This window comes from Triticum dicoccoides, chromosome 5B (assembly GCF_002162155.2).
Source record: "Triticum dicoccoides isolate Atlit2015 ecotype Zavitan chromosome 5B, WEW_v2.0, whole genome shotgun sequence".
In the NCBI taxonomy this organism is placed as follows: domain Eukaryota; kingdom Viridiplantae; phylum Streptophyta; class Magnoliopsida; order Poales; family Poaceae; genus Triticum; species Triticum dicoccoides.
In genome coordinates, this window is record NC_041389.1 from 613,685,969 (window position 1) to 613,698,805 (window position 12,837).

Genomic DNA, 12,837 nt, shown 5'->3' on the forward strand with positions numbered 1-12,837 from the left:
ACTTAGGCGAGTACTTGGACTGCAGCTAAGCCTCCGAGTGGAAGTCTGGCTTACCACTCGGCAGGATTTTTATAACTTAGGCGAGTACTTGGACTGCAGCTAAGCCTCCGAGTGGAAGTCTGGCTTACCACTCGGCAGGATTTTTATAACTTAGGCGAGTACTTGGACTGCAGCTAAGCCCCCGAGTGAGAGGTTTGCTCTTCACTCGGTAGGATTTTTGATTACTTAGGCGAGCACTGGGCTGCAGCTAAGCTCCCGAGTGGAAGTCTGGCTTACCACTCGGCAGGATTTTAATAACTTAGGCGAGTACTTGGACTGTAGCTAAGCCTCCGAGTGAGAGGTTTGCTCTTCACTCGGTAGGATTTTTGATTACTTAGGCGAGTACTTGGACTGCAGCTAAGCCTCCGAGTGAGAGGTTTGCTCTTCACTCGGTAGGATTTTTGATTACTTAGGCGAGTACTTGGACTGCAGCTAAGCCCCCGAGTGAGAGGTTTGCTCTTCACTCGGTAGGATTTTTATAACTTAGGCGAAACGGATTCGCAGCTAAGCCTCCGAGTGGGAGTCTGGCTCACCACTCGATAGGATTTTTTACAAACTTGGTGAACTTGTCGACTGCCACCAGTACATGCGTGAAGCCACTTCGCCCTGTTCTCAAAGGACCGACCATGTCCAACCCCCATACTGCAAAAGGCCAGACGAGTGGAATGGTACGGTCTTCAGGGCTGATGCAGGCTTGTGTGACATATTCGAGTAAAACTGACATCCCTCGCACTTATCCACTATCTCCTTTGCCATCTCATTAGCCTTTGGCCAGTAAAATCCGGCTCGGTATGCTTTGGCCACGATGGTCCGAGAGGACGCATGATGACCACAGGTCCCCGAGTGGATATCATTGAGGATGAGTCGACCTTCTTCTGGTGTTATGCACTTCTGACCAACTCCAGTCGCGCTTTCTCTGTATAATTGTCCTTTGATTACGGTAAAGGCCTTAGATCGACGGACGATCTGTCGAGCCTCTTCCTCATCCTCCGGAAGCTCTTTTCTTAGGATATACGCGATATATGGAACTGTCCAGTCGGGAATGACCACCAAGACCTCCATGATCAAGTCGACCACCGCTGGGACTTCAACCTCAGTCGGATCTGTGGCACTCTTGGGCTGTGGAGCTTCTTCGGTGAAAGGATCTTCTTTGACTGACGGAGTGTGTATATGCTCCAAGAACACACCACTCGGAATGGCTTCTCTCTTGGATCCTATCTTTGCTAGGTCATCAGCTGCTTGATTTTTCAGTCGGGGTATATGATGGAGCTCCAACCCCTCGAACTTCTTTTCTAGCTTCCTCACTGCACTGCAGTATCCAGTCATGGCTGGGCTTCTCACGTCCCACTCCTTCATCACTTGGTTGACCACTAAATCCGAGTCGCCATAGACCATCAGGCGACGGACGCCGAGTGAAATGGCCATGCGCAACCCATATAAGAGGGCCTCATATTCTGCCTCATTGTTGGAGGAATCAAAGTGAATCTGGAGCACATATCTGAGCTTATCTCCTCTGGGGGAAACCAGGACAACCCTAGCACCGGAACCATTCAACATCTTAGAGCCATCAAAGAACATGGTCCAATGCTCCGAGTGAACTTCAGTCGGCTGCTACTGTTCAATCCACTCGGCGAGGAAATCTGCTATTGCCTAGGACTTAATGGCTTTCTTTGCCTCAAACTTGATATCAAGGGGAAGAAGTTCAATCACCCATTTAGCCACTTGACCAGTTGCATCTCTGTTGTGCAAAATCTCTGATAGTGGAGCGTCGCTGACGACTGTGATGCAATGATCAGAGAAATAATGAGCAACCTTCTTTGTGGTCATGTATATTCCATACACAAGCTTCTGATAATGAGGATATCTCTGCTTGGATGGAGTCAAGACTTCAGACAAATAATACACTGGGCGCTGAACTTTGAGAGCTTTTCCTTCTTCTTCCCGCTCGACCGTTAGCACAGTACTGACGACTTGTCCTGTGGCTGCGATATAGAGCAATAGAGGCTCTTTGCTGATTGGAGCAGCAAGCACCGGCTGGGTGGAGAGCAGAGCTTTTAGCTCGGCAAACGCTGCATCAGCTTCTGGAGTCCACTCGAACTTGTCTGCCTTCTTCATCAGTCGGTAAAGAGGCAATGCCTTTTCACCGAGTCGTGAGATGAATCGACTTAATGCGGCCAAGCATCCAGTAAGCTTCTGGACATCGTGCACTCGCACAGGGCGTTTCATTCAGAGAATAGTGCCGATCTTCTCTGGATTAGCGTCGATTCCTCGTTCGGAAACGAGAAAACTGAGTAACTTGCCACCAGGAACTCCAAATGTGCACTTTGATGGATTGAGCTTGATATCATACCTTCTGAGGTTGGCAAATGTTTCGGCGAGGTCAGCGAGTAGGTCGGAACCTTTTCGTGACTTGACGACGATATCATCCATATACGCTTCCACATTCCGACGGATTTGAGTGAGTAGACACTTCTGAATCATTCGCATAAATGTGGCTCCGGCATTCTTGAGGCCGAATGGCATGGTGATATAGCAGAAGCACCCGAATGGAGTGATGAAAGCTGTTTTTACCTCGTCGGGTCCGTACAGACGGATCTGGTGGTACCCGGAGTAGGCGTCTAGAAAAGACAATCTCTCGCATCCCGCGGTCGAGTCAACAATTTGATCTATGCGAGGGAGAGGAAAATGATCTTTCGGGCAGGCCCGATTGATGTGCTTGAAATCAATGCACATTCGGAGTGATTTGTCCTTCTTAGGGACCATGACGACATTAGCGAGCCACTCGGAGTGGTATATCTCTCGGATAAATCCTGCCGCCAACAGTCGAGCCACTTCCTCACCAATGGCTTTTCTCTTCTGGACGGCGGACCGCCGAAGATGCTCTTTGACTGGTTTTGCTGATGAGTCGACTCTCAGGCGATGCTCAGCCAGTCCCCTGGGAACACCTGGCATGTCAGCGGGCTTCCATGCAAAAATGTCCCAGTTCTCACGGAGGAACTGGATGAGCGCTTCTTCCTATTTCGGGTCGAGTGTTGTGGAGATGTGGGTCGGAGCTGCATTGGGGTCGGTCGGGTGAATGTGAACAGGCTTCGTCTCACCGGACGACTGAAATGCAGACTCTGTGGCGGGTTTCTTGGATCGCAGCAAATCACTCGGATCTGCATTTTGCTTGTATTCTTCGAATTCGACCGCTGTCACCTGGGAATCGGCAATCTTTGAGCCCTTCTGAAAGCACTCTTCTGCCTTTTTCCGATCACCGGTGACAGTGATCACTCCTTTGGGGCCGGGCATCTTCAATTTGAGGTACACGTAACATGGTCGAGCCATGAACCGTGCGTAAGCTGGTCTCCCCAAAATGGCATGATATGCACTCTGAAAATCCACGACCTCAAACGTCAACTTTTCTTTGCGAAAATGTTTTGAATCACCAAACACCACGTCCAGAGCTATTTGGCCGAGTGACTCAGCTTTCTTCCCTGGTATAACTCCATGAAAGCTCATGTTACTGGTGCTCAGTCGGGACATCGGAATGCCCATTCCTTTCAGTGTGTCTGCATACAGCAAATTCAACCCACTACCACCGTCCATAAGCACTTTTGTCAGTCGAGTGCCTTCAACAACTGGATCGACCACCAAAGCTTGCCTCCCAGGGGTGGCAATATGAGTCGGGTGATCAGATTGGTCGAATGTGATGGGTATTTGGGACCATTTCAGATAATTTGCTTTTGCTGGGGCAACCATGTTCACCTCTCGGTTAATGACTTTCAATCGACTCTTGCTTTCCACATCTGCAAAGATCATCAGAGTGGAGTTGATATGCGGATATCCTTCCTCACTGTCCTCCTTGTCTTCGGCCTTGTCCGACTCCTTCTCCTTGTCCTTAGACTGTTTTCCCTGAAACTGCTGGATCAGGAGTCGACATTGGCGAGTGGTATGCTTCGGGTAGATGATATTCCCCTCTTCGTCTTTCTTCGTGTGGATGTGACACGGCATATCCATCACGTCGTTCCCTTCTTTATCCTTCACCTTCTTAGGGTTCCAGGATCCTTTTGGTTTCCCTTTAAACTTTCCCTGAGTCACGGCCAGAGCCTCTCCAGGAGCTGCTGGTTCAGCCTTCCGCTTCTGTTTCCGACTGGTGTTTCCCTTTTCCGACTGGCTCGGCTTGTGCTTGCCGCTTCGGAGTCGGTCTTCTTCTTCGCCGTTGGCGTACTTGGTAGCAATCTCCATCATCCGACTCAAGGTCATGTCACCGGTTCGACCAAACTTCAAGCTCAATTCTCTGTTCTTGACGCCATCTTTAAAGGCGCAGACTGCCTGATGATCAGACACATTCTCCACAGTATGGTGCAAAGTGATCCATCTCTGAATATACTCTCTGAGAGTCTCATTGGTCTTCTGCACGCAGACTTGCAACTCCGTCAGTCCAGCCGGTCGCTTGCAAGTTCCTTCAAACGTTCTGATGAACACTCGGGACAGATCTTCCCAAGTATAAATGCTGCTAGGAGGTAATTGAGTCAACCATGCCCTGGCAGAACCTTCTAGCATGAGGGGCAAATGCTTCATGGCCACGTCGTCGTTCCCACCACCAATCTGAACCGCCACTCGGTAGTCCTCAAGCCAAGTTTCAGGCTTAGACTCACCAGTGAACTTGCTGACTCCTGTTGCCAACCTGAAATTGGGAGGGATAACTGCGGCTCTGATAGCTCTGCTGAAACATTCAGGACCAGAAACATGCACTCGACTGCTTGTGGGCGCATCTCTGTCGAGTCCGCCTCGATGGGCTCTGTTCCGGTCGACCAAACCTTGCACGATAATGGATCGCGCGTCGAAGCCTGGTTCTCTGGGGTCGACTGGAACTCTTCGCCCCGTACTGAACTGACGCCTGTCATCTTGCTGCCGAGGAGCGTAAGACCCACCCCTCGGAGGGGAATTGGGCACTCGACGCCTATCATCTCGGTCGAGTCGGTCACCATATTGGTCTCGCCGATTCTCGCGCCCTTCACGCCGCGGAGGCGATCTGGGACTGTGAGCCGACTGAACCGTATTCGCAACGACGGATCGACTGTGAATTCTATTGTGCGACTGCGACACGGCCGAATTCTGATCTCCTGCTGCCCGGAGCAGATCCCTGATCTGCATCAAGCCTCTGCCAGCTTCCGACTAAGAAGGCTGGATGGACTCTGCTATACGGGTCGCAGCTGCTAAATTCTGGATTGGGGTTCGATATACCTGAGTCGGCGGGAAGAGTTGACGTCGGCTGGTGTCGGGAACTCGTTGCCGCGCGCGCTCGTCGAGTGCTCGCTGAAGATTCTCCAGTCGAGTGCGTTCGGCCAAATTGGCCAAACGTGCCTCCTCCAAGGCGCGAGCCTCGGGGGTTTCTCCTGCGATGGGAGTACGCAGGGCATCCACGTTCCTGCGGCGAAGTTCCTCTCTTTGCAGAGAGTCGAGTGGCTCGGGCTGGTACTCTTCGTGGTCTCGTGCGGGGTCGCCTCCGTCTCTTGCTCCACCATCACGGGCGAAGCCAGGGGGACGGCGGGGCCCGTCGACCATCAGGACTTCCGCCGCTGGATCACTGCTATCACACTCGAATGTAGTCTCTACGGAGCCAGTCGACAGATCGAACAGGCTGTAGAGAGATTTGTCGGGCTCGATTGCCGCAACTTGGGTGGTGGCCGACTGGCGAGCCACCGCGTGCCTCACCCACCGCTGAATCCTCGACCGGCCCGAGCGCTTGCGCTGACGGGAGACCGGGAGGGTGGACGATGGGGATGTCGACCGATACGGGGTCGACGGTTGCCGCAGCAGAACGCCGCGGACACATGCGCAAAAATGTGTCGCACCGCGGACGGGGAGCGCATCAACGTCGAGTGGAGCCTCCTGGAGCCAGGCGGAGTCGTCGACGATGAAGGTGAGAGCGCCGAGACGGATCTCTCGACCCTCGACCAAAAATCCAGCAGCCACCATGATGAAAGTACTCGGAAGAATCGCAATTTCTCCACAAAATTGCTAAAACACCTGCCCCACGGTGGGCGCCAACTGTCGTGGTTCTAAGCCTGACAGTAGAGTGGGGGGGGGTAGGTTTGGAGAGGCAAGGTCCTAGCTATGGAGAGGTTGTAAACACAAGAGATGTACGAGTTCAGGCCCTTCTCGGAGGAAGTAAAAGCCCTATGTCTCGGAGCCCGGAGGCGGTCGAGTGGATTATATGTATATGAGTTACAGGGTGCCGAACCCCTCTACCTGTGGAGGGGGGGTGGCTTATATAGAGTGCGCCAGGACCCCAGCCAGCCCACGTAGGAGAGGGTTTAAGGTGAGTTAAGTCCGGGGTGTTACTGGTAACGCCCCACATAAAGTGTCTTTACTATCATAAAGTCTACTTAATTACAGGCCGTTGCAGTGCAGAGTGCCTCTTGACCTTCTTGTGGTCGAGTGAGTCTTCGTGGTCGAGTCCTTCAAGTCAGTCGAGTGAGTCCCTCGTTGGTCGACTGGAAGGTGACCTCTTCTAAGGGTGTCCTTGGGAAGGGTACTTAGATCAGGTCTGTGACCCTACCCTAGGTACATGACCCCATCAGTAGTAGTTTTATGCTATTTACTCCCCTCTAACCCCTCTAATGTCCACGTCCACAACCATTAGTATATCCTTAAATCCATACAATACCATGCAACATAGACCAAACTCACATACTACATATTGATCACACACATAGCATACAGCTACTATATGTAATCAGACTACCAAAGATTGGCATGTTCTAAATACTGGAGCTATGGAGAAAGTTCAGCCAAGGCCGCCCTTGCCCCTGTCGTTGCCGTTTTTGTTGCGGAAGTAGTGCAAGAATGGATTGAGCCGAATTTGCTCACTATCAAAGCTGTCTAATCCGTCAATGCCTTCCTCCTCCTCCTCTTTTGGCGGTGGGGGGGGGGGCAGTCCAAGCGCCATTTGCGCAGACGCAACGGATTTGCAACGGAGCGATTCCGACTACAGAGCTGGGATTTTCTCCCGAGACCAGCGCAGACCCATCTGGATGCCAACTCCTCCTCACCCTCGCATGGGATGAGGTCCCATTCGACGGATCAATAGATCTCAGAGTCGGATTCGCTGCCTGTCATGTCAGAGAAGGTTGGATAAGAGCTTGGGAACGGGGCGGAGTCGCTAGGGTTTGGTCCTAGATGTGGATGAGATGAATATATGTGGGTCAGGGTGGCCTCGTGTGTGCCGGATCTCACGTGGCGGATGCGCCCGGGCCTCTCCATGTCGACCCCAGATATGGTGTGGATATGAATGATGTCACCAATACGAAGGATGCAGCTGATTTGTGATTTCTTGACCGGTCACTGAGCAGGCCATCCACCCAAACATACAGTGGTGTGTGAGGAGTCTAGCCGTAGATGCTTTTTAACTAATATACTTTTCTTTCTAACTGAACTATACCTAGTAGTCCACTGGATTAACAAAGACTCTAATCCGGGCACATGCGACATCACCTACTTGCCCGTGCAGTGGCAGAAGAATACCTGAAACGCATGTAGTTCGCGTAAAGAAGGAAGGGAAAGATCCAACGAATCCGGCGGTGCATCCATCGGGGCTGGTTCCCGGTCCAGTTCGAGTCCAAAGCCGCCGATTCCGAGGACCGGCGCCAAGGGGATCCGACAAGGACGCCGAGCGCCGCTGCCGCTCCGCCATCCAACCCCGCGAAAAAATCTCGGCTTCTCGGCGAGGAAAATCCAAGCCAAGTCGCCCACGGGTCCTGCCACTGCCGCAGCCGCAGCGCAGCGCTGCTCTGCTCCTCTTCTTCCTCCTCCCTTTCCGACTGAGAGAGGAGCCAGCCAAGTACGTACTCCATACATATACCTCGGCTCACTGCCTAAAGCTGCTCGCCTGCTCTGCTCTGCCTCGGCTCGCCAAGAAATACAGAAAAAGGGTAAGGGGAGGAGACTTGTCCTGTCACTTCCCGGCTCTCACTCTCGGCACGCGGCTGGGTTTCCTCTTCCTGATCGAGCGGAGAACAGTGGCGGTGCCGGTGCTCAGCCGAGAGGTCAGCTCAGCGTCAGGAGCTCGGAGCAGTGGACTGATTACCTCCCTCTCTCTTTCTCTCCGTGTGCGCGCACGAGGTGCTGCTCTCTCTTCTCCATTAATTCCTTTTTGGAAGTGAAGCGATCCTCCCCGTGGGTCTGCTGCCCGGAGGCTGGAGCTAGAAGAAGGAGCGGGGTAGATAGCTTGGCTTGCTCGCTCCCCTTTCTGCTTCCTTCCAGGTCTGCTTTGCCGCTCATCTTCCAGGTTTGTTTTCCCTGGATAGCTTTCGTTTGGTGTTGGGGATAGACGGCTTCCACGCCCAAGCTTCTTGCTTCGGCTCCCGCCGTCGCTGCTTGCTTGGATGAATGGATAATGGAGCGTTGATCTTCCTTGCAGTCCCAGCGGCCGTGGCGGCATGGACGGCAATGGGAGATCGGCGGCGAGCCACAAGAAGCCTCTCGTGTAAGGACTTCTTTTCTGCTCTTCTTGAGAAATTTCCCCCTTTTTCGTTCCTTCTTTCGGGCATCCATCGATTGATCCATGGGCCATGGCACCCGCAGCGCGGACAACGACCTGGTGGAGCTGCTGTGGCACAACGGGGCCGTCGTCGCGCAGCCGCAGACGCACCCGAGGCCGGCGCCCAGCGGCCTCGCCGGCGGTGGCGGGGAGACGGCCGCGTGGTTCCGGGACGACGTCGACGTGCTGGGAAACGACGTCTACGCGCAGCTCTGGAACAGCATTGCGGTGGGCGCCGCCCCGGACGTCGCGTGCGCGGCGCTCCCGGGGCCCAGCTCCCACCCTCCCCCGCCGCCGCCGCCGATGCGGAGCCGCATCGCCTCCAGCTGGACCGGCGGGGACATCGGCTCCACCTTCTGCGGCAGCAACCTGGTCCCGGAGGTGCCGGCGGGGGGCAGGGAGGAAGCGAGCGCCGCGCCGCCGTCCGAGGGGACGCGCGGGGCGAGCACCCGCGACGGCGGCGCCGGCACCTCGTCGTCCGGCGGGTCCGGGAGCAACTTCGGGGGCTCCGGCCTGCCGAGCGAGAGCGGCGGCCATGCCCACAAGAGGAAGGGGAGGGGCAAAGACGACTACGATAGCCGCAGCGAGGTGCGTTTCTTGCTCCGGTTTGTCCCTCTATCGTTCAGTTGCAATTTTTTACCTGCACAAAATTTGCTTGAGCTGAAACTGAATGGAGTTCAAGAGGAAATTGCAGGATGTGGAGTGTGAGGCGACCGAGGAGACCAAATCGTCGAGGCGACACGGGTCGAAGCGGAGGAGCAGAGCAGCTGAAGTTCATAACCAGTCAGAGAGGGTGAGATCAGAGTCAGATGCTACTTCTGTTGTAGTAATATTATTACAATTGAGCAAGGTGGCTTGTTGTTTGTTGGATTGTTTCTTATGGTGTAATGTAATTTGTGCTGATGATGCAGAGACGAAGGGACCGGATCAACGAAAAGATGCGGTCACTTCAAGAACTCATACCCCACTGCAACAAGGTTAGAAATGAGTAGTATTATGCATCTTTTCTAATCAGGTGCAAGACCTTGGTTTGATTCATTTCTGTTGGTTAATAATGGTGACATATCTCATTTACCATTTACATATGTTTCTTTCCTTTCCAATCTTTATTGTTGAATTTCAGGCTGACAAAGCATCAATATTAGATGAGGCGATCGAGTACTTAAAGTCCCTCCAAATGCAAGTTCAGGTTAGGAGTTTACTGCTTCCTCTACCTGAACCCACAGACATAACCCCATATGACATCAATTTTTGTTCGATAGAAATATGGCATCTATTATTGGTACCTAATTGAGACTGAAATCTACCTCAGATCATGTGGATGACCACCGGGATGGCGCCAATGATGTTTCCTGGTGCTCACCAGTTCATGCCGCCGATGGCCGTGGGCATGAATTCGGCATGCATGCCTGCGGCACAGGGTCTAAATCAGATGGCAAGAATGCCATACATGAACCATTCCTTGTCAAACCACATCCCTATGAACCCATCTCCAGCAATGAACCCTATGTACATTGCAAACCAGATGCAAAACATTCAGCTGAGAGAAGCAAGTAACCATTTCCTTCACCCAGATAGCGGGCTAGCAGTGGCACCTCAGGTACAAATCGATCATAGTACCAGGTCTCATATGTTCTCAATTTTAGTACAGGGGATTTCTCAGCCCTCTTTCATTTGTTCACCTAGCTTAGGTTTCAATTCTTTGCAGGTAGCAGGACCATATGCTTACACACCACAAGTAGCACCGAAAAGCCAGATACCGGAGGTGCCGGATTGTACTGTTGCGCCAATTTCTGGGCCCGGACAACCACCTGCACCTGATGGAATTTAGAGTGACCTTGAGCTAGTAAGAAGTTGTACTAATCCACATATGTTTCTTATTCAACGGCATTTGTGATGTCTAGATAACTTGAGCTGCGTATCAGCACATCGGCGCTGATCATTCTTTGACTGCTTATTAAGCTCTTGCGGTAGCCAACCTACATAAAAAAAAAACTCACCGATTTGTGCCTATCATTATTCATCTTGTATATGGAACCAGAGCTGTATACCGTTTCACATTTTATTAAAAAAAAGAAGGCTCTGGATGAGCAGTATGCAAAGCAATCCTCTTTTAGCTTAACCTTTCTCATGAAAGCTGACCAGTTGTTTTCATCTGATCTGTCATATAATAGACTGTTCGTTCGTGCTAATCTGTCTAGTTTTGACATCTTTGAACACTGTCAATGAATTTTAACGGTTGCACGTCCATTTCATCATCAGTGAAGATGTGGATAACTTGAGAACTCAGAACCATTTGGTTTAACCATCCCTTTCTTGACATTCACAGGGTATGGACTGTGTCGACAACCTGCACATGGGCCATCCTTCTGGAATTTTCTGAAAATACCAACATGATGAGCAGATAGTACCCATATTGCTGTTATATGTCTCGATCAATATGCGTCTGGCATAAATACTAGAAGAATTGTAAATGCAGATAACACTGTTCCCTCCCATTTATGTCAGAAAAGTATATCGTCAGTACGCGTCTAACTCCAATTCCCTCTGTACATACTAATCACAACTTTGTATAGAAAAATGTACTAATCATAATAGTATTAGGTTTGCAGCCATTTGAAAACATAGTTCTATGGCAAACTTTACCTTTCTTTTTGTTTTATTGGTGTTATCGTCTCCGAGATGGTTTATCTGAGAGAAGGGAAAAGAAAAGGTTTTAAGTTCTTGTTGTCAAATGGCCAACATCCAACCAACCAGATCCAGGGGGGAAGGAACAGAAGAGGTCAAAACAATCATGGTATCAAACCTTACTCTTCTTTAAAGCCAAGGTACTACATATCAACCAAGGTTGCCTACCACTGGCCTCTTACCTATGTTGCACCACTCTTTTAACACCATCACCTCCTTTTTGTGGCAAGATTTGGTCTGCAGGGGGAGGAAGAACTTGCCGGGCCGCCACGGAGCTGTCCGCTTCGCCGTGCCGGCCCGCGAGCGCTGCTGCGTGTGCGCACAGTCACTCCGGCGTTATGCTTATCGACAAAGTTCTCTCGGCATCCTCGCTCCTGTGGCTCACATTCTGGGAGAGGGTTCTGTGGTGATGGTAGAGTTTGCGGTTTCTATCCTGCTTTTGCCTGATGTCTACGGCACCCAACCCAGCCAAGTGCACGACATTGTTGTTACATGGTCCTCCTGGCGACCATCAGATTCAGATGCTGCTCACCGGGGCCTGCCCGGTGCAACTGGCCGTGGGATCGTATCCCCTGAGCTTTCCTGTCTACCGCAACCGGTAAAATGCCGGATTCCCCCGGAGCTTGCTGCTCATCTGTTGCCCTCTCGCGGCGCTTTCTTCGGGATGAAAATGACGCGCCTCGACGCGTGTCTGAGCGGAATGATCTGCCTCTCCTGTGCTGTTGTTTTCCTGGATTTGTACAGTTTGTCAGTTGCATGCGTCGTGGTAGAACGGGCATTTGCCTGTGTCTGGAAGTGTGGCTATGTGTTGGATGAACGAGTAGCAAAATTAGATGTTGCAAAAAAAAGGAGGTAAGGAAAACGAAAATAAAATTTGGCTTCGCCCGGGTTCGAACCGGAGACCTTCAGTGTGTTAGACTGACGTGATAACCAACTACACCACGAAACCTTGGGCGATGTGATTCGATCATCAACGGATATATTTGCATAGAAATCATGAAAGAAAGGGTCCACAGAGCTACAGCTTGTGTAAATTGGCACAAATTTCGGATAGGAGCGGGCGGGCACCTTTTCTTTTTCTTTTGCATCGAAACTTTGTGGAGCTTTATTGCAAGGGAGCCCCTGGAACTCAGCTTGCTGAGATTTATCTATGGTCTCATTCACATGACATCATCGTATATATTGGCTAGACTTTTTTCTTCTCCCCATGATTTGCACGTGTCATGTTGTTTTTTTGGGCTTGGCCTTTTGTTTCTCTATAGCTCCTGCTAGAGCATACTACGTACGAGTCTATAAGAGAAGCACGTACATCTTAGTGGGCTGGCCTGTACATCATATTTTAGTTTCCATAATGCAGTTTTGGAGTGTTTTCTTCGCTGTCTAAAAAAGAGTGATTTCTTCGTTGATTTTCAGTTTTTACTTAGTGCTGCAGTAATCACCAGCATGATGCCTAGCATAGGATCTATCCTGGTTTTGTCCCATGCATTATTTATCTACTAAAAATCCATCAATTTGTCTTAAAAATGATGGAGTTTGCAGTTTGTCTGTAGGGAATTGGTCGCTACTTCTATGTCTCGGCTGAC

At 51.2% G+C, this 12,837-nt stretch overlaps 1 protein-coding gene and 1 non-coding gene across 6 annotated transcripts; one reads left to right on the plus strand and one right to left on the minus strand.

Annotated features, from left to right (window-relative positions):
* The first annotated feature begins 7,689 nt into the window (after window positions 1–7,689).
* LOC119312063 (transcription factor PHYTOCHROME INTERACTING FACTOR-LIKE 13-like) lies at window positions 7,690–12,162 on the plus strand. 5 transcript variants are annotated; one of them, XR_005151222.1, is made up of 11 exons: window positions 7,713–8,289; window positions 8,447–8,512; window positions 8,611–9,154; window positions 9,261–9,359; window positions 9,478–9,543; window positions 9,690–9,755; window positions 9,879–10,166; window positions 10,275–10,412; window positions 10,896–11,035; window positions 11,249–11,394; window positions 11,485–12,162. XR_005151222.1 is itself a non-coding variant. In XM_037587786.1 (8 exons), exons 2-8 carry the CDS (start codon window positions 8,466–8,468, stop codon window positions 10,395–10,397), a joined length of 1,233 nt encoding a protein of 410 aa, XP_037443683.1. In that variant the 5' UTR covers window positions 7,690–8,289; window positions 8,447–8,465; the 3' UTR covers window positions 10,398–10,672. The 5 variants fall into 5 exon arrangements, 1 of the variants encoding a protein (XP_037443683.1); XR_005151221.1 differs by having other exon boundaries at window positions 10,896–11,394; XR_005151223.1 differs by having other exon boundaries at window positions 7,716–8,314; window positions 10,896–11,394.
* On the minus strand, window positions 12,130–12,203 carry TRNAV-AAC. Its single transcript has one exon. It is a non-coding gene; the product is annotated as a tRNA-Val (tRNA).
* Window positions 12,204–12,837: the final 634 nt, after the last annotated feature.

Excerpts from the sequence above, each read along its gene's own strand:
- LOC119312063 (XM_037587786.1), top strand. The coding sequence starts at position 8,466 with ATGGACGGCAATGGGAGATCGGCGGCGAGCCACAAGAAGCCTCTCGT. Across the intron at positions 9,360-9,477 it reads TTCATAACCAGTCAGAGAGG|AGACGAAGGGACCGGATCAA; the intron begins GTGAGATCAGAG and ends CTGATGATGCAG. Across the intron at positions 9,544-9,689 it reads TCATACCCCACTGCAACAAG|GCTGACAAAGCATCAATATT; the intron begins GTTAGAAATGAG and ends GTTGAATTTCAG.